The following is a 24,776-nucleotide window of genomic DNA, read 5'->3' as shown; positions in this document are numbered from 1 at the left end:
TTGATATCAGGCTAACGTGGTCAATGTTTGCTGCAACATCTCTGAAAAAGTATCACCTTCTGTTCCTGCACTCAGCATTGTGTCAGTGCTGAGCAATTCAAGATATTTCATTTGGTCTTTTTGCCGGATTTACAAAGTAAAAATCAACCAAACATCTTATACTGATTAAGAATGCTCTAAACATGCTTCTGCAGAGGTTTCCACCCAATGACAAACAGGTCCTCCCATCATGAATGTTTATTTGTTCTATTTTGTCATGCAAAGCTGATTGATAGAGTTATTATTGGAATGATTGCTCCCCTACTTCTAAACTATTCCAATGCAATCAGAAAGGCTGTCTGAACCTGGAGCTGAAAGTACTGCTCTATGGTGATGCAGTGGTAAACCTGCTGACTGAATGCACTGGCCAAGAGCTGTGAACTGCAGACATTCATCAGCTGGCATGAAGCAATCTGGTTCAGATACCAAGCAGCTGGGTAGACTGGCTTACCCTACACTCAGTGCTATCATGTTTAGGTCATTACCAGGACTCACGTCAGTCCATGGGATGCAGTTTCAGGTATTTGGTACAGTCAGTGAATGCCTGCAGCCCCAGTTCTAATCATCAGATCACAGCAACTATGCCTTGACTGTAAGAGGAAAGGAGAACGATCAAAGCAAATACGTCTCAATCTCATCTTGGTGATGACATCAACATTTTGGGAAAAGGCAAATAACATAACAATATTCATGTCTCTGTCACAGTAACATAACTTGTATCATTTTAATGGTAGCTGGAGTTTGATATGAGATAGGAAAACGAGGAATAAAGGAAAGACTTTGGTGTGTTAATGCACGACTATCCTTCAAGTCAAAGGAAACATCTTTAGGGAACCAACACAGCTGCTCAGCTCACACTGACCCATTTCCATTGGGGTTTTTGTGCTTACCAAGGTGCACGCTCCCTGGGAATTCCAGAGACGGGCTCTGTCCATGCGCATTGACTGCAGACACTCGGAACTGATCATCAGCCTCTTCAGACAGATTGCTCACCGTGAACTCTGGGACGGGGACATGAGACTCGTGGCACCTCACCCACGTGAAGCCAGTTGGTTTATTGGGATCCACAATGTAGCCATCGATTGGAATGGGGCGTTGCATCTTCGGAGGGGACCATGCCAGCGTCACTGAGGTTTCTGTTTTATTTTTCACCACGGGGTCAGCTGGGGGCTGGGTGGGAGGTTTTCTGGGAGCTGAACAGAAATAAATACAGAAATATTAGCATAAGGTCATGTAGGCTGGAAAAGACCTTCAAGATCAGCAGACTCAACCTTCAGCATGACCTGCTGAGTCCCACCATTAACTACTGTGCTACCTGAGAACATACATGACAAGCTTATTTCTGCAGGTATTTGCGTAGTGAATATATTCACCCTCTGGTTGCTTTGGAACATTTTAGAGGTTAAAATCCCATCAGACTTTTTCACTGTGTGCAGCCACTGATACAGGCAGGAGGCTGGGAATTACCTGATGGGCTTCTAGTGACAGACTACTGACACAGTAAAGGATTGATTTCATTTCATTTTGGCCATCAGAAAGTTTGGTGTCTGGTTTAAGTCACCCAATTATAATTTAAGACTCCAAGTATAATCATATGTAGAACAGCACATTCAGGAGAACTCATCTCATCTTAATAAACCTGAATGAAATCACAGAATCATAGGATCACGGGAGGGCTTGTGTTTGAAGAAACCTTCAAGATCATCCAGTTCTAAACACCCTGCCATGGGCTGGCTGCCCACTAACCAGCTCAGGCTGCCCATCACCCATCCAGCCTCGCCTTCAACACCAAGGACAGGCATCCACAGCTTCTCTGGGCAGCCTGAAATGGAAGCAATGAGCCACATGTTGAAGATACTCAAATATTCATGACTGTAGAGAGAGCCAAATACTCCATACATACTGCCTGCCATATCACCTCCTGGTCTGGACAAATCACACAGGTTTGACTCCACGTTTTACATAGTTAGCATTTTATATTTGTTCCAGTATGGAACTGTACAGCCATGGAATGGCCTGGGTTGAAAAGTATCTCAAATATCATCCAGTTCCCACCCCCTGCTATGTGCAGGGTCACCAGCCACCAGACCAGGCTGCCCAGAGCCACATCCAGCCTGGCCTTGAATGCCTGCAGGGATGGGGCATCCACAGCCTCCTTGGGCAACCTGTTCCAGTGCGTCACCACCCTATGAGCGAAAAACATCTTCCTAAGATCCAACCTAAACCTCCCCTGTCTCAATTTAAAACCATTCCCCCTTGTCCTATCGCTATCCACCCTCATACACAGTCATTCCCCCTCCTGTTTATACACTCTCTTTCATACTGCATACTGTTATCATTTTCATGACATTTTATTGTGCAGCACCTTGCACAATGTGGTCTTAATTATATGTGTCCATACAGATAATGTTACTAGTGCTGATAATCAGTGTTTATGTTTGTTGTTTCCTACCCTAGAGCAGGATCACATAGCACACTGCACTGTTCAGCTAGATCTTGTGTTGGGCTATTTTCAACTCTGTTTACCTATTTTTAGATTCTCATGGTGTGCTTCTACCTACACCAGTTTCTTTCTTTCTAAAGCTGATAGGCTTGCTTTTCTCAAATAAATAAATAAAAATAAAAAATTCTTGAAGTCAGCTCAGCCTCAAAAACAAGCATTAACAGGTGTTACAGATGGTAGGAAAGTAAACATTTTTCCAAGGCTGTACAGGAGGACTTCTGAGGCAAAATTCAGCTCATATGTGTATTATCAAACCTGTGTTCTAGTTTTAAAAGGGCATTTTTAGAAGCCTGGTGAGTTATTATACATTTTATCCTTTGTACCATATTCCTTCTCCCCAGAGCAAAATATTACCTGAACATATAAAAGATCTGTTATTTTTTAAAAACAAAAGCATTTTGTTCTTCTGGATTACTAGTTAATCTGTTTACTTGTTTCTCTACTGAAAGAATCTGGATGTTGCTCGCCTTCATTCTTTGTGGTAGCATCGGTAACGGCAGGATGGTTGGACTTAGAAGATCTTGTAGGTCCTTTCCAACATAGTGATTCTATGATTCATGACTGGCATTGGCAAGACTATCTGCATGGAGCAAAAAAGAATAATCAGTTGTGTCATTGACAAAGCATAAAAAGGTGTAGGAGGCATCTCTTGTAATGCACAGAGTGATGACATGTACCAAAACTGAATTTTGAGGTTCTTCTGGACCTTACACAAAGTACAGAACAAAACTGGTCTTATCTATTTTGAAAAATTACAAAACAGCAAGGTTCATGACAGAAGTTGACTGCATTGGTATTAAAATAAACATGAAGTCATTATAACTCAGTCTTAAAGTATTACTCTTTCTCCCCCCGTAATTATTTATCAAATTAAGTAGGTGCAAATATTCTTTCCTCATTCCACAATTTCTTATTAAACACACTCTCAAATTGTCTTCTGCCAGAGACATACAAACAGAACTAAGAGAGAATGGCATGTACACTACAGAATTTGGGGGGCAAAGGAAGGAAAGATCTTTCAGCTGAGACCATATCCATCTTGTAAGGAAGTCCCTTGAATGGAAGAGTTCCATTTAAAAAAGTCCCTTCCCATCTTTCCTTTAGATCCCCATCAGGTGCTGGAAGATTCCCCCTGAGATATCTCTTCCCCAGGCTCAAGATCCCCAACTATCTAAGCCTATCCTCTTAGGGATGGTGTTCCAGCCCTCTTACCCTCTCTGCAGCCCTCCTCAGCACCTGCTCCAACACCTTAGTGTCCTTTTGTTGAGAACCCGCAAGTATCCCAGGTGGTGTCTCACAAGAGCAGAGCAGAGGGGCAGAATCACCTCCCTTGACTTGCTGGCCACACTTCTTTGATGCAAACCAGGTATGGCATATCATTGATCTTCTGGGCTGCAAGTACACACTGATGGTCGTGTTGAGTCTTTTATCCACCAGCATTCCTAAATCCTCCTTCTCAGGGCTGATTTCAAGCCATTCACCATCCAACCTACATCTTTGGGATTGCCCCCAGCTCATGTGCAGGACTTCCTAATTGGTCTTGTTGAATCACAGAATCACAGAATCACAGAATTATCCAGGTTGGAAGGGACCTCAAGGATCATGTAGTTCCAACCCCCCTGCCTAGCAGGGCCACCAAACATACACATTTACTAGATCAGGTTGCCCAGGGCCCCATCCAACCTGATCTTGAACACCTCCAAGGACGGGGCATCCACAACCTCACTGGGCAGCCTGTTCCAGGACCTAACCACCCTTCTAGTAAAGAACTTTCCCCTAACATCCAACCTAAATCTTCCCTCCTTCAACTTAAAACCATTTCCCCTAGTCCTGCTATTGTCAGCCCTTTCGAAGAGTTTACTCCCCTCCTGGGAGTAAGTTCCCTTCAGGTACTGAAAGGCTGCAATGAGGTCACCCCGCAACCTTCTCTTCTCCAGGCTGAGCAAACCCAACTCCCTCAGCCTGTCCTCATAGGGGAGGTGCTCCAGCCCCCTGATCATCTTCGTGGCCCTCCTCTGGACCCTTTCCAAAATCTCCATATCTTTTTTGTACTGAGGGCTCCACACCTGAATCTCACGAGGTTGGCATGGCTCACCTTTTAAGCCTGCCTGTGTCCTACTGGATGGGATCCCTTTGCTCTTGTAAGTCAACCACACCACTCAGTTTTCCCTTCAGGGTGCTGACTAGTGTTGAACTGTTGAACATGGCTCTGTAGGCATAGGCATGTTGCAATGATTCGTGTCTCTCTAGAAATGCCATAGTGGCAGTATACATTTTCCAAATATTTTACTAGTTTCTCAGGATTTTGTTCTAGGTGCCTGCCTATACCATCTCAAACTCCTTGCCACTCATAAATATCTAGCTACAGGGCAGATTCCTAGAAGAGATTTGTTAATAGTTGTTTAATCTTATGCAAATTCTGAAACACATTTAGTAGGCATAGAAACATTAGTGTACTGGCTTGAACACTCCTGTTCATCACTCCCACACCCTGCTACAAGATTCCTCAAGCCTGAAGATGACTGCAATACTAAATACTAACACCAGACTAGCTTCATGGTCAGTGTTATACCATGCAGAAAAATGATAACCTTAATTTATCTCTCAGAAATAATACATAATGCAGCAGGGATCATATATATAGTGAGTAAGGTATCAAATAACAGGTTTCCATGAAAGAGCTCTGACTGATCTCTGAAAATGAAAAATGTAACATTGTGACCAGTAACTATTAAACTAATACAACTCTTATAGCAATTTACTTTTAACACATTCTGACCAGATCTCAACCCCTCCAGCCCCAAAAGGACTGTCATGACTCAGCCTAGCCAGGCAGCCATTCACTTACTTCCCTGCAAGTGGCTTGAGAGAGAAAGCTGAAACTATTCACTAAGTCAGAAAAGGAGAATGGAAACTAAAATTTATATATACACATGAATATATATATATACATACATATATATATATATACACACAAACCAACTGTACAATTACTCACCATCCTCTGACCAGCACCCAGTTAATGATATAACTTTTTGCAGACCAACACCCCATTGGTGATGCAAAGTCTTACCATCCACCAAGCACTTCCCAGTGAACTCCTCCACAGATTTATAGCCTTCTGCATGCTGTCATGTAGTATCAAATAACTCCCTGCTTAATTGAGGCCAGCTGTCTTGGCTCTACCCTAACCCCTGCCCTGTACTGTAAAGGCAGCAGCTCTTCCCCTGTAAGAAGACTGGCTTGGTCCCAAGAGCTCTCCCAACACTTAGCATTAACAAAAACATCACTGTGCTATCAACAGCTGAAACCAGAACACAGAACTAACAGCACTCGTCTGAAAAGCTATACTTGGGAAGTACAAAGCAAGATAACCACTCAGAACTGACTGTAATTCTCTGGTTTCTGGACAATTTTCATTTAACCTTATCTTACAGTTTGCTGTAATTATTACGATGAAGTTCAGAGGTACAGACAAACACATAACTGGTAGCACCTCTGGAGTCAGTACAGGAAAATGTTGGACAGAATTAACTGTAAGTTTAAAGAGGTACCAAAGGCAAGAAGTCATCTAGCATGGGCACCTCAGGCAAGAATGAACTCACTAGGACAAGACCACATCCAATTTACTGATGCTACGACTACTTCAGCTTCACCTGTGGGGTGCACATGGAGAAAAGATATCAGAAATGCAAGGAAACATTTTGTGTTTTTGTGGGCACTGTTTAACTAAGTGTACCTGTATTAAATCATGTTTCTCACCATGAAAACTGAGCTTTAGAATTGCTTTCACAGTAAGACTTTGCCTTTGGTTTGGATGAAATATGTTCTCACCTATTTCTGCAACTTAGATTCCTAATATTCAGATTTTAAAAGTAAGCTATTTTACTGTAATCTTAACATCATACTCAGTATTATGGACACACTGTGGAACACACTAGTACTCCTTAGGTCATTTGTGCTGATAATGCATAATTGATAACACAAGTAGATTGAAGTGGCAGAAATTTCAAATGATTTTTCAGTGCAAAATGTTTCCTGACACTACTTCTGTTCAAAAATAATCCATGCAAGCTGGAAAAAAATTCTATGCATGTAGAATTAAATTGCCAAGAAACTTCAAGACAAAGTAAAATAACTTTTTTAAATTATGCAAGCCCATAAAAGATATAATCAGCTGATGTCTTAAGATCAGTAAAAGTTATAATTTCAGAGCTTTGGTGATCACGTAAATAGTATCTGTTTTCTCACTTTCATTTATTTATTTGTTTGTTTGTTTGTTTTGGACTGAGAAATCCCAACTGGCAAAAATCTTGCCTACAGCTGATTTAACTTAGCAAATGTCTTTGAGCATTAACTATTTTATAATAAATAATAAAGGAGTTGCAAAAAGGACAGAGAAGTGTGAACATACATCTCTTCAAGAAAGGTGTGCTTAATTTTTCTGCATGTGCTGAATTTCCTAAGAACTTTCTTCCAGTCTTTCTCTGTACTTGACAAAGAATAAAATTATCATTTCTGACCCCCCACTGTAGGTACTTCAAAGGAGATAAAAGAATTTTGTCAAAAATGGCTGCTCCTTCTTGTGAACAAATTGCACCACCTCCTTCCACAGGTCTCACTAAATCCTTCTGGAAACACAGTCCGAAGTCTCATACAACATTGCCATCTAGTGATGAAGTACTTGACTTACACTAAAAGAATATTAGACAGTCTTTGTGAAAAGAAAACTAATCAGGTTGTCTATCTTACCCACTCGGGACTACCTTTGAGAACTCTGTAAGCAACAAAGAAGTGATGAGTGTCACTTTTCTTCCCTGCATTCTTTGTACCACCCACTGCAATGAAAATGTGTTTTCAGATTAAAAATGTGTGTTCGCACTCTGGAAATCTGCATCTATGTCTGCGTTATCATGCATAGAGTAACCTTCATCAGAGCGGAGGAAGAAGCTGCAGTATACAGGTTCAGAAGAAATAACCATGACTTGTACAAGTATTTTACCAGGGAGGTAGAAAAAAGGAAGTATTATCTTAAGAGATAAGGAAAAAGAAATTCCATTGATCTTGAAATAGAAGAGTTACTAGAGGCCAAAAAATAAATGAATCATTATATCTAACTCAAAATATTTTTGCATGTATATCTTAATGTTATTAGGCCACTATATTGCAAAATACGAAGTGAAATTATATTCCCCTCCAAATATATTTGAATGCAATTGAATGTTATTAAAGAAATATCAATAGCTTCCCAAACCCTCAATTAGACTTGTTACACACATGAAACAAACTGCAAAAATATGGTACCAAATTTGTAGAAGGCATTCATGCAGTACGAAATTATTTTCAGAAATAACTGAGAAAAAAAGCATAAAAAATTGCACCTTTTTATTTTCTTTTTAAATCTAATGTTGGTGTTTTTCTTTGATCCGATAAGGGGATTAGGCTCATTTCTGCCAGTGACTTCCCTGTAACCTTGGAATAACGTAAACTACTCTTGATGGACTCAGAAATAAGCAAGCTCCTGCAAATCAAAGACAAAGGTCTTCTACAGGAACGGCACACCTATTTCCTAACACTATATATTTTGTTTATTGACAGACAACAAGCTAAGATATCAGCACGAACAGATTGTGTAAAATACCCAACGCACTGGAAAGAGCATTCCAAAAGTGATGAACACAGAATGGAGAAAGAGGAGATGTTGTGAGAGTAAGCTAAGAGGACAAGCCCATAGCAACCTTCAGTCCTCGGGTCAGCTGACAGGCTTTGTAATATTTCTGTTAATACAGAAAGAGTAATAATTAAGTAAATTTTAGATGAGGAACATTTCTGGCCTCAAGACAGTCACACAACTCTTCCAGTGGTGGAAAATGAGTTTATTTTATGGTTCAGTATAGAGAAAACGATTACTCTTGGAGGTCTTTACATTCCCTGGTTTTGTCAGTTAACCTCACTTGTTCAGCTTCTCACAGAAGAAACTTACTAATTTTCTTTGCCACCAAGAAGTCAAAAACAATTATCAGGACTTGGGACACATGCATTATTCAGCTCATCAAATAAAAAAATAATCAGGATTTTAAAAATAATAAAAATAATTAAATATAAAAAATCAAAAGCTGACCTGGAGTACTTTTTGAAGGGTACCATTGTGAATAGTATATGCATAGAACTACATGGAAACCTTGCAGCAGGCAAGCTTCTGAGAGCTACCAAGCAATGCAACCTAGCAGAATTCAGAAGGGAAACCAAGAGAGCCTACCTGAGCTCCACTGCCTTTAAATGCTCTGTGCAGAGGGAAGGGAAAGAGGGGAAAACAAACACCGCTCTACATCCCTCTGAGCCAATAGACGCTTTGCCCTGGATTAGCTCTGGTGCTGCATAAGCTGGGCTTCCACAGCATGTGTTCAGGCGGTAATCAAGGCCTCCCTGGAAGAACACAAATAAGAGAGAGAAACGTTTGCTTTAACAGAGTTTATGTCTTCTGGTCATAACACTTCAGAAGCCTCAGAGGCTTCTTCTCCTGTGTATATTTTCATTCATCTTAGATTTTGCTTTCATTCAATGTGACCTCACTAAGCAAATATTGTTTAAGACCACGAGTATCACATGTATGTGCAGATCTCAAGCTGCTCACTTATCTAGTACCCTTGGCATGATGCTTTATTTTCCTCAGCTGATCATCTAGATTGTGCCTGTTGATTGTGCAACAACAGCCTGTTGGTCTTGATTACCTGTGAGAGGCTCTAACTTTGGCCAGGAATAATCATTTGAGGATAAGTAATTCTCTTGGAATCAGTAAGGCAGTCTTCCCATTCTTTCTTACCATCACCCATCTTACATGTTAATAAAGGCTTCTGGAAATCAGTTTTAAGATCAAGGAACAATTCAGTTCAAGCATATGCAATCATAGGATCCGTACGTCACCTGCAAAAGTCATTTTATTCTATCCAAAGGAAACATATTTTCTCTTCTCTTATTTCTTGCTGTGGACAGTGGTTCCCAGTCTACTCAAAGCTCGCTCACTCTCGCTGTCTCAGAGATCTTCACTGACTGCTGGCAAGTTCCCATCTTCCAATATCCCAGGTGGGAAATACTAGCTTGTATCTGTTGGAAAGGACCTGGGGACTAGGAGGACAAGTGGTGAGAGACCACAGGCTGAATGCAAGCCAGCAGTGTGCTCTGACAGAAAAGAAGTACAACAAGATCATCAGCTGCATTAAAAAGCAGCACAACCGGACCAGGACAAGTCATTCCTGCTTCAACACTCACTGGACCACATCTACAATACTGTATCTGGTTTTTGGCCAGGAAGGATAACAACCTGAAACAAACTCTGTGGATGACATCCAGCCTGTGCAGGGGGCTGAAGCTCCCACTCAGAGAAGAGAAGCTGGGGAGAAAGATGTTTGTTCAGAGTGCAGAGGAACCTCATGGCAGCTTCTCAATGCCTACGGGGTGGGGAGAGGGGGTGCGTATGAAGATTGACTGAGGCTCTGGCCAGCAGGTCACAATGGGATAGTGACAGGAAACAGTCATACACCAAAACAGCAGACTAGATAGAAGGAAATAGCTTTCCAAGCACTGAACATATTACCCAGAGAGAACATGCAGCCTCATCCCTCGCAGAAGGCGATGATGAGAGTGGGAAAAGCTCTTGAGAAACTTGGTCTCACGATTCCCAGAGCAGCAGGTTCAGGCACAAATCTCTACAAGTCACCTCCACACCCAGTTCCTGTCCAAGCCTATAAATCCATCAGCTTCTCAGCTGGAAGCCAGTTGCTTCTAAAAGGTACAGACAAAGCTTTATTTTTCAGTGGGGAAAGGTTCCTTAGATAGAGGGATTTCATAAGATGCCTAGGAAAATGCTCGTGCTGTAATGATTTGCTTCCTTTGCATTCCTATGTACCATCCCACCTGCCCCCTTGTTCTTGAGAACTCCACAACTCCAACAGAAGATATTATCGTATTTAAGTGCCTTTTGGCTTACCCCTAAAGTAACTTGCTCCATGATTTTTAGTGCAACTTTTTCACCCGTAAGAAGATGCCGCCCGAGGTTTACCTTTGCAAAACCACCTACAACTCAAAACACAGATGCTTAAAGTTGAGTGTGAATTCTTCTCTAATATAATATTACAGGTAAAGCAGAGTACCTAGCATACACTGTGTGTAATGCTTCAGTTAGAGGAAGAGGTAATCAGCACCATCAATTTCCAACTGGTTTCAAAAATCCAATTTCAAGTTTATACAAATGAAACCTGACTTAGAGAACTGACAAGAGCTGTCAATCTATTCTCAGATTAATTCTAGAGTGGTGAGACAGACTGTTAGGCGTGCTGTTTCTGTACAAAGATGACACTTACCCGTTCCAACTGTTTCTTGGAATTCCTAGTACTTGAGAATTTCCTCGTAGTCACTGACAGACATCCTGAATGTGCAAGAACTGAAGATCCTCCAAGCACGTGCAATGAGGAAGTGCCAGCAGTGTTCACATCCTACTTAGGACATATTCTTAGAGGCAGAAGGGACACTCGTGGCAGATCCAGCAATGCTCATCTTCTCACCAAGGCGCATCCCCCTCTCACCCAGCAACAACAAAACACAGTGCATGAAGCTGTCTTCACTTAGGTTAACAATATGGAACATCCCTCAAGGCTTTGTGCCACAGAGCAGTAGCAGGGCTGGACTACAGCTTGAGGAAGCAGTGGAAGCCTTTCCCTGTATGGTTACAGTGTCCCTGCACGCACCCCACAGCCAGAGCGTTGCAAGCTGAGCTGCCTTGATGTTTCTTGCACTCACCCCAATCTCTGCGAATGAAGACTCGGAATGCAGCCAAAGTATTGATTGAGCACGAGCGTGCCTTTATTCAATGAGACAAAGGAGGGCGTGAGAGGTCCAGGCTTTCAGATGGAACCAATCCTACGTTGTTATGGAGAGAGTGGCTCAGAGACGATGCTGCTGCCTGTAGTCTGGGACTCGTGGCCTGATTCTACACCCTCCTGTGTGATGCTCGGCTTCTCCTCAGTGACGCTGACCTGAGCCTGCCTGGTGGTGCTGCTGTTGAGGGACTCGGGCTGTGCTTGTGCTGGTGTGTCCTCAAATGGCACTGGGTCACAATCCATGCTGGTGTCTGAGGTGTCTGGCAGGCTCAGGTCAGCAGCTTCATCAGGGATAGCATGAATTATGGCTTGAAGCTGGATGATATTCTCCTCTCCATTGATGCATTCACATAGAATGTTGTCCTTTGAACTGCAGCATCCTGTGCTTCCTAACAGCTCTATATTGATGGAAGCACAGGATGCTGCATCATCATATGTCCTGCGTCTTTGGCTTACACAAGGGCTGGAGTCACCTAGGAAGAAGTAGATGCAGAGTGGTTAGTGTCGAACGTTCACAGGATGAATCATGAAGGAGGTTCTTGACATGTGGCTATGTATTGGTGGTGGGCAGAAGCAAATAGGCTTCTAGCAACAGTGTCACTGTCTTGAAAGTGATCCTCTTGCAGGTCCAGCTCTTGTGTTGACAAGAGACTCATTTGGGAAAGACAGGGGTCAACTGAAGATGTCAGGCACAGGCTTGAAAGCTAGGAGGAGGTACAAGCCCACTGAAAGCATGAATTCTACCTGTGTTGCTGACAAGCAGTGTTTTTGCTGGATTTGTTTTTGCTGGATTTGCTCGCTTACCTGCCAGGAGCACGACTTCTGTTTCTGATGGCTCCCTGGCATTGCTCTGCAGTTGGTGTTCATCCACTGCTGATGGTCTGCGCAGGCACAAGCAAGAACACCAACTGCATGCTGGTGACTCCATCCTTCTTCTTGGACAGCTTGGTCTGGAGAGAGAAAACAGAGCATGCTGTCAGTCGTGGTGCAGGGTGAGGGAAGAGCTGCACCGAGCCCCTGCCAACAGTTCCCTATTCCTGGCACTGCCTGCTTTCAGCTGAAACACAGCTTAGAAACGTTCTCTGTTTCAAACAGCAGAGGATGCTTCCATTCCTACAGATTAGCCCTCAAGTCCTGCTGGCTACATTCCTCTCCACCATTTCGAGCAACATGAAGAGCATGTAAGCAAAGGCTCCACAGCCAGACAGGACAGGAGTTGGCAGGCTACATTATATATAATGGACAAAAAATAAACCAATAAGACAAACCAAACAAATGATGTTAGCAGCTGGAAAGCGAAGTCCTCTTTACCTTTCAGATGGAAAATTAATGACTGTGTGGAATCCGCTCGGTACAGCTGTGGAGTCATCCTCCATCTCGATGTCCCTGCTCCGTGTCAGAGTGGGAGAGCTGCTCTGGCCACATCTCTGGGCCTGAGCCTCCTGCACTGTGAGCAGCTTCATGGCAGGAGGAGACACAAACACAGACATGGACCCGCCCAGAGAACTGTGCCCTGCAAGGGAAAACCACAGGTAAGACAGAGGATCAGAAAGCAGCAGCACAGCCATCCCAGTTCAGCATTTCTCTCAGACTTGCTTATCCGAGACACAGGAAGAAGAGGAGCTCAAACTAACCGTGTGCTCAGAGGTATGCTCATGGCAAAGGAAACAGCCACAATTAAGAGCAACTCACTATACTGAAACAGGCAAACAAAAACCCTAGAAAAACTCAGGGGCTGGGATTTCAGAAAGATTTGCTGCCACAATTCAATCAAGCTTCACCTGCTTGCAAAACATCTTAACAGCAGTGACAGTTCTCTACATGGAAGGTTTGGTTTTAGACACACTACGGATCCAAACAGAGGGCCATATTCAAATTTAAACCCTGAAGCCTGTTGTCTCCTTGACAGCAAAAGCATTTTTAAAGGTTTTGGAGAAGGCCTGGATTGGATCAAGGTGTCAGATCAAGCTAATGGAGGAAGACACTCACCCTCTCCCACGGCTGGTGTGGATTCGGAGCAGAAAAGGACATCTGCGTGGCTAATTATTAACTCGACCACATCTGTCTGCGTCTGCAGCTCCATGCAGGCAGCTTCATTGCTGGAGCAGGCAGAAGGGCTCTGCTGGGATCTGAAGAAAAGGCAGATCTTACAAGTCATTTCCCCAAGATCATTTCCCCAAGTCTGAATTTCTGTAGCCAAAAACTGTCAAGCTGGGCTCTGGAGACTTCCGCAGTGGGCAATCAGCGATGCCACTAACGAAATTCTCCTGGATGATCAGGGACACAGCAGTCCCAGCTAAACAAGTGAGTAGAAACTGTCATCTCGAAATTGTGTCCCTGGGGATGGAGGAGAGCAGAACTAAGCATCGTGTAGAAACGGAAAAAGAAGTTTACCTTAAGAGGTTTGGAGCCCACACAATCGCTAAGTTCTTAGCGTCCATGCTGGTGTCGGAGCAGTTCCCGGCCAGAGTCGCCAGGTGTCTCATCAGGTACTCGAGGGTCCTGGAAAACAAGAGGGGCAGATGTTAACCACCAAATAGCAAGCCGTGCTGCAGTGCACAAAACAAACATAACTTCATCCAGCTCAGCAGACCGAGTGCAGCACTGACCTGTAGTGAGGAGCGGGCAGCTGCTGGATGGTGTCTTTCATTCTGTGCACCCGCTCCTCCTCTGTAGCAGCACCAGCAGCGTCCTGGAAAAAGGCAGGAAGGGATTCAGACACCAGTCTGAGGTGTCTGAATCCCTTCCTGCCTTCCAAGAGGCATCAGGGGAACACAGCAGCACGCAGCCTGTGCCATCAAGGCCAAGCAGTGCAAGCTCTGGGGGGCTTAACAGCCTGACTGCGCAGCGCAGCTCCTTGCAGCAGGCATTTGTCTCCAAGATGCTATTAACCCCATTCTACCAATAGTTGGGGAACAGCAAAGGAAAGGGAATTCTCACAAGCAAGGTGAATACCTTAAATAAGCACCTCCTGGCACCACCACAAGTGCCATCAGTGAGAGGCAGGATGTGGCAAAGACATGCCTCATGGGGCTAACAGAAAGAAGACCTCAGAGCTGGGGCACTGCTGCAACCACTAGCCAGGATGCACAGGGAACAGGTACGTGTCATTTCCAAGACATTGCCCTGAGCTTACCAAGAACTTGTCATACAGCTCCTCGGTCAGCAGCGGGTTTGGGAGCTCCCTGAAATACATTTTGCACAGGGAGCTCACGCTGTGAATGTCTTGGACGCTGAGCTCGGGAATCTGCTCTGTATCGAATTCATGGCTGCACAGAAAGACACAGAATTGGGCAGAGGGCTTTGAGAAAGATGAAAACAAGTCCAAAGCCACACAAAATACAGTCAAGAAAAGGAAGGGGTTCCTCTGAACACCCGCAGCATGGCACGTGCCCCTACTGACAGCTGTGTCAGTCGCAGCACTCTTACCGTAGTCGCTGGATCTTGGACTTGACACCAGACAGGCGGTATATCCCCCGCACCACGCCATGAAGCTCAATGAATTGAGCACTGCTCTGCAGGACCTGGGGGACTACAGAACAAGAGCCAGCAGTTAGCTCAACTTGCCCAAAGGAGCAAGATCTCAGGAATGGGCTGTTCCTTACCATCACGCCCAGAGCGCAGAAGGTGCTCCCCCAGGTCACACCCAAACACCCCTTCCTTCTTCAGCTCCGGCTCCGTCGCTCTCCTGGGGCGGGCCTTCACCAGGGAGCGAAGGAAGGGGATGAGCTTGCCCCGTCTCCTTGGCACTGCACAACAAAACAAAGAAACCAGTTCATTTCAGGCTTGGATCGGTTGGACGAGGCCAAACATAATGCATTTGACAGAGCATGTAACAACGGGAAGAGCATTCCCAGCAAGGGCACTCAAGAAGAGATTTTCCCTATTTCTGGAGGTGCCCAAGGAGCTTAATGCAGTCCTCTTGCTAAGCTTGCTGTACTTGGGTATTAATGAACCCCCTTAAAGCCACATTCTGACCCCAGTTTACTAACCCGCATTGTGAAATGTAAAATACGTACCAGGCTTTGGCAATGAATTGAGGAGGGACTCAGGAACTTTTCCACTGATGAGTTCCGCGCACTCACCAGGGAAAAGCCCAACCTGTAATAAGAACAAAAGACAGGTGGGCATTAGCGCAAGCCCAAAGCCAAAGGGAAGGTCCTCTGACACCGACACAGGGCAACCGTTTGCATCCAGCAGCCATCCTGTGCAGGCAGAGCAGCTCCAACCTGAGACTCCCGACTCTACTCAAGTTGTGCTCTCTAGTCAAAAACGTGTGCCTACCTCAAAGCCACGCTTGCCTCTCCAAAAGGGGCTCAGCTCCTTTGGTGGCATATCAGTAATGCTCACCAAATCTCCAACCTGCAAGAGATTGAAACATAAATCCCACATTCAGCAAATCTGGTAGGAAAACACAGCTCAAACAACTGCCTTCTTCTATGCATGACAACAAGGAACACCGGTAACTGCTTACCTCCACGGAGAGCTCACCCGGCCCCTGGGCGACGTAGGACTTAATAACATGGGCTGCCGCAATCGCTGGAACGTTAATCGATGACACTACACGCTCCAGCTGCGGCTTCCGCATGTTATCAGCCTGCAAAACAGAGCACAGGCCATGGTCAGGAGATGAGGACAAACCAGGAGGATTTCAAGGTGAGGAGCACATCTGCAGAGAAAGCTGCAGCAAATGCGCTCTATCCTTATCAGGAGCACTTCAGAAGGAGCTGCACGTCTCATCACAGTTATTTCCCTTCCTGGCATGCATTGCCAGGCCATGCAAAGATGCATCTCTCTCTACCCAGACTAATCAGCAATGGCACTGGCGCAGACAGGTGGCCAGGCCCTTTTTGGCCCATTCTTTCCTGCAGGAGAGTACATCTGCAGCTCCTTCTAATGGCTCAACACAGGGAACAAAGACCAGCCAGAGCTTCATACTGTACCTCCGTCGCCGCCACCTCAGGTTCCCGGCTGATCCCACTGCACGCGACGCCCATCACAGCAAGTGTGAAGACTCTGGAACAGAGCAGAAAGACACTTCTGTTTTCTCTATTCACACAGCACAGTATGGACAGACTTCTTCAGAACTACCCGTGCATACCCTGCGGCAAAACCATGCGGGGGGACAAAACATGGCACGTACCTGGCAGTGAGATCACCTCAAGCTATCTGCAGCAGTTCCTTGTCGCTTTGCTCTGATGGAATGAGAGCAAAAGCTGCACCGAGGCAGTGGGCGGAGGGTGAGGAGAGGAGAGAGAAAGAGCAGGTCAGTGAGCAGGGCTAAGACAGTCATGGAATAACACACACAGCACAACCGTCCCATCCACTTGCTGCAAGACATGCTGAGTCTCAGGCTACGTGATGCCTGTCCGCCCAGCAACTTTACAATGCTTCCACTACTGAGCAAAGACAATGGAAGAAGCACGGGACAGGTGCCAACTTTACTGATACCCCCTTTGGAGCGTGTGTACCAGGGGAAAATTACGTCTGATGGTCAAGAGTAAGCAATACGGTGCTGTGAGCTCCAACAGCCAGCAGTTCTCAACACCTCACTGCCACCCATCCATCCCACGCTAGCTCAACTTACCTACAAGCTGCTGCACACGATGGTGTGAAGAAAAAAAAAATAAAGGAACTAACTAACTAACTAACTAACAACACTAACTAACTAACAACACTAACTAACTAACGGCACTAACTAACAACAGTAACTAACTAACAAACAGAACTAACTAACAAACAGAACTAACTAACTAACGGCACTAAAGGCACAAGAACAACAACACAACCAACCACTCTGACCACTAGCTCACCCACAAAGGAACACAGAACGCACCGCTCCTCCCCTCATTCCAGCTGCTTATGACATCACCAACGGCCAACAGCCTGGTCCACCATGACCCCCCACAAGGCGGGGAGCCAAGACCACGTGGTCACATCTGATTCCAACACGGCACCACAACATTCCAGGACTCAGTGTGGGCTTGGAATTCTATCCTGGTGTGGCAGCGCAATGGGAGGTGTTACGGCACAGCTGAAGAGCTGACAGACAACGGACGTTTCCAAAGGAGGGTGCCAGATTAACTCTCAGCATTCTCTTGCGGGGCTCTTAGGGATGCTTCAAACCCATTTTCACTGCCTAGCTCATTTCTACAAAGTCCAGTTGAGAAATGCTCACTTTGTCTGGGGAACGCCTCTATGCATCATGAATGAAAAATAAAATAAAATGGGCACGCGACCCTATGAAACTTACCTCTCTGCTCTTGCTGTCAGCCAGACACCTCAGATGAGTATGACGTGTCCCTGCTCCTGAATGAAGATCCACCCCAGTCTGTGTTCCTCTCTGCTCCATCTCTGGCTCTAAAAGAAACACAGACAGAGATGATTACAAGATCCTTTGTGCAGACGAAAGACAAGGGTGCACACGAATTCTGTTTAGCAAGAAATACTACAGTCCCAATGGACTGCGGTGGTAGTACTTGAATCCTCATATGGGACTGGAGCTCAACAGGTCAACACATCAGAAATAAAACAAAGTGCATCTGGAAGACGTGTCTCAAAGCCCAGAAAAATCCAACACGGGAGGGGGCTGGACAGTGGACCACAAGTGTCCATTTCCATTGCAGCTCCCTGTAGAGAACAGCACCAATCAGCAGGCGCGAATCAATTCATTCACAAGCTGCACAATGACTCTGTTCTTTACATGATAAAGAAACACACAGAGATTCCTGACCAAAAAGTTGGGAGTTAATAACGACCAAAGAGGTTCCTGTTCCTACGCCTAATCCTCTCACCCCAACTCCTGGATGATGCCCACAGGCTTCAAGTCAGCTCTCAAATCCATTGAACTCCAGTCACAGAACTCCATCAAAAAGGATGTCACACATGTGACACTTACATACATTTTGCATCAGAAACAGTGACGCCAGCAGGAGCAGAGAGGTGACTATCCCCCTGTACTCAGCACTGGTGAGGCCACAACTCGAATTCTGTTTCCAGTTTGTGGCCCCTCACTGCAAAAAAGACACTGAGGCATTGGAATGTGTTCAAAGAAGGGCAACAAAGCTGGTGAGGGGTCTGGAGCACAATGGGGCCATATGAGGAGAGGCTGCAGGAGATGGGAATGTCCAGCCTACAGAAGAGGTGGCTCAGGGGAGACCTCATTGCTCTCTATAACTTCCTGAAGGGAGGTTGCATTGAGCTGGAGGTCGGCCTCTTCTCTCGTGTCATTATTGATAGAACTAGAGGGAATGGTTTCAAGCTGCGGCAGGAGAGGTTCAGGCTGGACATTAGGAAATATTAGTTCTCAGAAAGGGTGTCCAGGCACTGGAATGGACTGCCCAGGGAGGTGGTGGAGTTACCCACCCTGGGGGTGTTCAAGGAACGTCTGCAGAAATCCCTGCTGAAATCCTGACCTCTGCCACAGGTGGCTGAGTGACACAAAAGCTGTGTCCTTGGTTCCCGGCCTTACCTTCTCATGCCGTTCATCTTGCTCTGCAGCTCCTGTTCTGAATAGTCTTCTTATATTCCCATGTGATGTACCCTGAAATACATCATTTAGTGAGTCTGAACAAAACATAAGACATTAATTGGAACTGTGAAGAAATGTTTTTTGCACTTTACTTGGAGAATGTTCCATGCTATACCTTCTTTTCTCAATTGTAACACGTGATTTTTTATAAAAAGAAACACAGCAAGTCAGCTTTTCTGTGTGCACATTGATGAAACTTGGTGAAATACAACTTCAGAAAAAGGTAATTTGAAAATTTAAATATTCTTATCAGAATCTCTGCTATTAGTTACCGTTCCCATGTTCTGATTTGATGATGATTCTCTCAGAGCTGTTTTGTCACTCCCCCCCTCAAATGCACTTCAAGTGCTTTAGGAGCATCACTGGAATTTTGAATAAACTTGATATATTTTAGCAAAGCTGCTACAGATGCATGACTGAAGTACTTTGGAAAAATATAATCTTGATTAAACGCTGAACAGTGTTATTTAATTATAATCCAGGTAATTAAATTAATTAAACCAGGGGAATCACCTCCCAGTCAGTCAGCTCCCACCAGGGAAATCGCTTCCCTGCCAAGCAGATGCAACCAACACAAGCTGCTACATCACTCTAGGGCCCCACTGAGTCTTCCCAAGGGGTCTCCAAAGGTTTCCCTGTTGACTTCTGGGAACCTGGGAACACTCACATGGAAGCCAGTGCCCCCTAATGTGCCCCAGAGGTCTCTCAGGGCCCCGCAATTAGTTCTACAGACATCCAGACATGCCCCAGAGCAAGTATGTGTGCAGTAGAGACTCTGTCATTTAACTCAAGGATCTGGGATACCTGAGGGAGAGCTTTTCCACTAAAGACAGAAGCAGAGAAAGCGTTCAGTATTTCCGCCTTCTCAGCATCCTCTGTTACCAGAACCCCTTCCTCTGTTACCGACCCCTCCCAACACCCCTTGTTTTTTGTTTATTATCAAACTATTAACATACTACAAAATAACAGCACTCATTACACAAGTAACATCATCATGCCAGCATCCCGACCACCTGCTTTAGAGATTTATCCTTCATTTTGTGTAACACTTCAAACACTGCAAAGAAACAAAGCAAGTGCAGAAACAGGACGACACTTCCCTCAGGATTTTACAGTCTCATTCATGTCTGACAGATGGAGGCCCTGACAACAAGAGCTGTGTCTGTCCATAACAAGGACTCACCTCTGCAGGTGCAGGGGCAGCTCTCAGAGAAGCCTTCTTCATTTCTGCTTTCTTCTCTTTTTGTCTTTTGTCTGGGAGCTGGTGTCAATCTGCCTGAGGGAAGGGTGGCCCCTTCAGAGGGATCTAGATAAGCTGGATCAACCTCACTGGGCTGAGGTGAATGGGATGAGGTTCAGTGAGGCCAAATGCCAGGTCCTGCACTTTGGCCACAGTAACCCCATGCAGCGCTATAGGCTTGGGGCTGAGTGGCTGCAGGACTGTGCAGAGGAAATGGACCTGGGGCTGTTGGTCGATGCTCAGCTGAACATGAGCCAACAGTGTGCCCAGGTGGCCAAGAAGGCCAACGGCATCCTGGCCTGTATAAGAAATAGTGTGGCCAGCAGGAGCAGAGAGGTAATCATCCCTTTGGACTCAACACTGGGGAGGCTGCGCCTCAAGTCTTATGTTCAGTTTTGGGCTCCTCGCTACAAGAAAGTCATTGAGGCACTGGAACTTGTACATGGAAGTCTGTCCCTTGAGCAGCTCCCATTCATCATCAGCTCCCATTCTGAACCCCACTGTGCAAAACTTCTACTGCAAATGGCTGCAGTCACCAAAGCTCAGCCCACGATCCAGGTATCAGCCTTCTCCCTTCTGTTTTCCATCTTAGCCCATAGTTTTGCTCCCAAAAATGGAACTGCACTCCAACAGTCAAAACACAAACTAATACATCACCTTCACTGCTCCTTCCTGCACCCCCAAATTAATGGTTACCTGACATCCCCTACAGCACAGCACCTGCTCACAAGTAACATTCAAACTCTATTCTTTCATACTTCTTGATAGAGGACAGTAAAAACTCCCTTCTGCATGGCACTAAGGACAGTCTGTCCCCATCACATCCCTCTGTGTGCTGAAAGCTGCCATTGGATCTCTTGCAGCCTGCTGGCTGCTGCTCACAAACACAGGGAACTGCACCACACTGATTCTAAAGAGAGAAAGGAAGAAACTCTGGTGGGAATGGGCACCCAAGGATTGCAGAGATGCTCCAGATTGTGCCAGAGATGGAATCTCAGAGTGCTGGGACATGATTGATCACTAAGGAAAACACTTGGAAGCACATTCAATCTGCAGAAGCTGTAATTACTGGGCACAGTCAGCTTTCCTATGGCTCAGCTGGAGTAGGAGGGTGCTCTCACACATCTGCTCAGGGGCTTCAGCTGAGACACTTGCAAAATGCTGGGATCATTCTGATGGAAACTATGTCTTCAGATACCATGGTTAAATCCATCCAACATGATCAAGCAGAGCCTTAGCTCTTGAGCAGCACTTCTTCCCCACCCTTCACTACTCCAAGCAGCTCCAACAAACTTCTCAGAAGAAATCCAGGCCAGCACAGACCTGGCAGACCAGAACCAAGTGCAGCTGGTGGGACGGCAGTGCCCACTCCTTGCTTCCACCCTGCTCCAGCAGGTTAAGGAGTCTGAGCCTCACTGGCCTTTGACAGCTCAAGACTTTCAGCACCTCATGCCAACATTTCTCACTAAGATACACCTCAGGCATTGAATTCTCTTCTCACTACCTCCTCCCAGTCCTGCCCTAGGAACAGAAACCATTCAGATTCTACAGCAAACTACAGCATCTACCCTGCAAGAGCACACTGAACCACCTGCAAGAATGAAACGTGGTTTTGGAGAGTGGGTTTGAAAACACACCTTTAGACAGCTGTCTCCCTGTAGCCAAAAGGAAACCAAGCAGCAAAAGAAGAGTCCAGCCTGAAACATGCCCATGCTACTAGCCCAGGTTTTTCACAGTCAATGCAGAATCCATCCTGCTCTTGAGGTAACAAATGACCAGTGGGTCTCCCCTTGCTCCACCCCTTCTCCTTCAAAGCCAGAAAAAGAAAGAAAAACAAGTAGAAGAAATCCAGACGTACCTTTCCACACACAGAGCAGAAAGTGGAACAGCAGTTGTCTCCTTCCTGAGACATGGTGGGGAGCATCCCAGAGGAAGCCCAAGTTCTTTGCTTCTCTCCACAGGGACTTCAAGCACTCTTGGCAAGAGCTGCTTTGGTTCTTTCTTCAACTGCTTCCATCACCAGAATCTCCTTTGGAAAAGGAACACTAAAGAAAGAATCAGCAAATGAAAAAGAATGAGCAATAACCACTTCTGACATGCAATTTAGACACTTGACTCGGGCAAGGTCTTCAAATCAGCTGGTTACAAGAACTGTCCCACAATATATCCCGCTTCTGTACAGCTGCTGTTATTTCTGACAGCGAGTGTAATCACAGAATCATAGAATGGCCCGGGTTGGAAGGGACCTCAAGGATCATGAAGATCAATCACCTCCCTGTCCCTGCTGGCCATCCCCTTTTCTGATGGAGCCCAGGGGACCATTTGCTCTCTGAGCTGCAAGAGCACGCTGATGGCTCACGTTCTGTTTTTCATCCACCAGGACCTCCAGGTCCTTCTCTGTGGGGCTTCTCTTAAGGACTGCTCCTCCCAGGCCGTAGAAATGCCTGGGATTCCTCCAGCCCAAGTGCAAAACCTTGCACTTTGCTGTGTTCCACCTCATTAGATTCACCTAGGCCAACCTCTCGGTTGAGCTCTCTCTGAATGGCATCCCTTCCTTCCACTGCATCAGCCGCACCACTCAGCAAACAGCAGAGGGTGCACTCCATTGCATCATTGGTGTCACTGATAACCATGTAAAAAAGCACTGGTCCCAAGACAGACTCCTGGATGACACCACTTGTTATCGGCCTCCACCTGGACACAGAACCATGAATCACCACCCTCTGTCTGTGGCCTTTCAACCAATCCCTTATCCACCAGGTGGTCCACCTGTCAAATCCACATCCCTCCAGTTTAGAGATAAGGATGTGGTGGAGGGCCATGTCAAAGATCTCGCTCAAGTCCAGGTCAATGACATCAGTTTCCTTCCTTTTGTCCACAAATGCCGTCACTCCATCATAGAAGGCCACCAGATTGGTTAGGCATGGCCTTCCCCTGCTAAAGCCACGCTGGCTGTCTTTGATCACATGCTCATTTCTTATGTGATCAAGCATGTCTTTGAGGCGGATTTGTTCTTCAGCATCTTCATCACAGTTACACATTTGAATCAAATAATTGGTGTTCCTGTCACGAAGAAAACCTCTTTGTCTTCTACTCCTGCAGCACTTCTGTGCTTTCACCAGAAGGAAAGGGAGAGGCCAACTCCTAGATCCAAATTTTAAGAAACCAACACCCAATAGGTGTCATCTGAAGTAAAATAGCAGAGAAATTAAGATGGCTCTTCTGCATCCAGCTTGGATCACTCCCTCACTCAGGCACACCACCATCAGATCAAGGAGATGCTGCCTTCACCTTAGAGACTGTATGGGAAATCACAGCTTGAACCTCTGATTATCAGTTGAGGCAAGTGTTGGGTCAGCTGTGGGAGCACAGGTGAGAGTAATCTAGCTGTGCTCACAGAAGGGGTGGACCTCAACTCCACCTCCTCTGAGACCTCATTTAAGGGCTGACCACCACTGAGGCAGCATCTCTTGGAGGTTGCTCCCCAGTTGAGACTGCCTCAGCTTTCTGGTCAAGGCATTGACATTGGTGACTTTCCCTTTGCTAATAACATTTGACTATTTACCACCATCTTGGTTAACATCTTTTTACTAGCCACCCTTACAGAGACCATAAGGGTTTGGGCTTCCAAACTCTCAGCAAGCATTTGGATCAGACAGCTTCCTGCTGGGGAGCTCCCTGCATCACTGCTGCCTATTCTGGTACTGTACCCAAAGATGCTTCAGAGCTCATTAGCATGGACTTCCTTCCTCCCCTCAGCAGCTGCTCCTGCACTCACCTTCATTCCTACTCAGATACCGGCCGCTTCCAGCACCAGCTGACCTGCAAGACACAGAAAGGAAAGGTGGGAGTCATGCAAACGCACAAGCCCAAGGCTGCGTCACCACCACGTATGGCAGCCTCAGGAAGTCAGCTGCAACTACAGCCTTTGTCAGAATGGAAACAGGCACCGTCAATTAAGTGTGACCTCTGAACTCATTGCCACCATCAGAAATAGGCACTGAAATCGCTCACTTCACTGCAGCTGATTACCTCCAAATGCTTGCAGATGGTGTCATCTGCAAACTTGCTGAAGCTGCATTTGATTCCACTGTCCATGTTGCCTACAAAAATGTTAAAGAACACTGGTCCCAACACAACCCTCCACCTGGACACTGAGCTATTGACTGCAACTCTCTGAGTGTGACCATCCAGACAGTTCCTTATCCTGCAACTGGTCCATCCATCAAAACCATTTTTCTCCACTTTGGTGACCAGGATGTCATGCAGGACGGGATCAAATGCTCTGCACAAGTCCAAGTAGATTATGTCAGTTGCTCTCCCATTATCCACCAATGCTGTTACTCAATCATGAAAGGCCACCAAGTTTGTCAGCCATGGCTTGACCTTGATGAAGCCATATTGGTTACCACCAATCACCTCATCTTTATTTTCCAAACTACAAACCTGTCTGAACCATTGGCTTCTCTGCATGCTCATCACTAGTCTCTCCTTAGCTTGTGTGCCCACAATGTATGGGGAATGTCAGCCTCAAATCTTACCTAAAGGACATTTTTGCTTCAAAATCCCTTGAACAACACACAATCC

General features: G+C 45.6%; 1 protein-coding gene across 1 annotated transcript; it reads right to left on the bottom strand.

The window, feature by feature from the left end:
* Window positions 1–11,377: 11,377 nt before the first annotated feature.
* On the bottom strand, window positions 11,378–18,126 carry LOC146753543 (rho GTPase-activating protein 32-like). Its single transcript, XM_085530606.1, has 15 exons — window positions 17,672–18,126; window positions 16,562–16,634; window positions 16,362–16,434; window positions 15,893–16,015; window positions 15,703–15,780; window positions 15,438–15,519; window positions 15,024–15,167; window positions 14,848–14,950; window positions 14,555–14,687; window positions 14,028–14,110; window positions 13,813–13,920; window positions 13,408–13,547; window positions 12,730–12,931; window positions 12,223–12,368; window positions 11,378–11,891 (listed from the first exon to the last, which is right to left on the bottom strand). Exons 3-15 carry the CDS (start codon window positions 16,413–16,415, stop codon window positions 11,467–11,469), a joined length of 1,821 nt encoding a protein of 606 aa, XP_085386732.1. The 5' UTR covers window positions 16,416–16,434; window positions 16,562–16,634; window positions 17,672–18,126; the 3' UTR covers window positions 11,378–11,466.
* Between the last annotated feature and the right edge of the window lie 6,650 nt (window positions 18,127–24,776).

This window comes from Coturnix japonica, chromosome Z, assembly GCF_054131305.1.
Source record: "Coturnix japonica strain WE chromosome Z, WE-NBRP24, whole genome shotgun sequence".
Taxonomy (NCBI): Eukaryota; Metazoa; Chordata; class Aves; order Galliformes; family Phasianidae; genus Coturnix; species Coturnix japonica.
Note: the sequence above shows the minus strand (reverse complement) of the source record. Positions and strands in the feature narration are given on the sequence as shown.

Excerpts from the sequence above, each read along its gene's own strand:
- LOC146753543 (XM_085530606.1), bottom strand. The coding sequence starts at position 16,415 with ATGGGCGTCGCGTGCAGTGGGATCAGCCGGGAACCTGAGGTGGCGGCG. Across the intron at positions 15,520-15,702 it reads GAGGCAAGCGTGGCTTTGAG|GTTGGGCTTTTCCCTGGTGA; the intron begins GTAGGCACACGT and ends TTCTTATTACAG. Across the intron at positions 13,921-14,027 it reads CTGCCCGCTCCTCACTACAG|GACCCTCGAGTACCTGATGA; the intron begins GTCAGTGCTGCA and ends CTTGTTTTCCAG.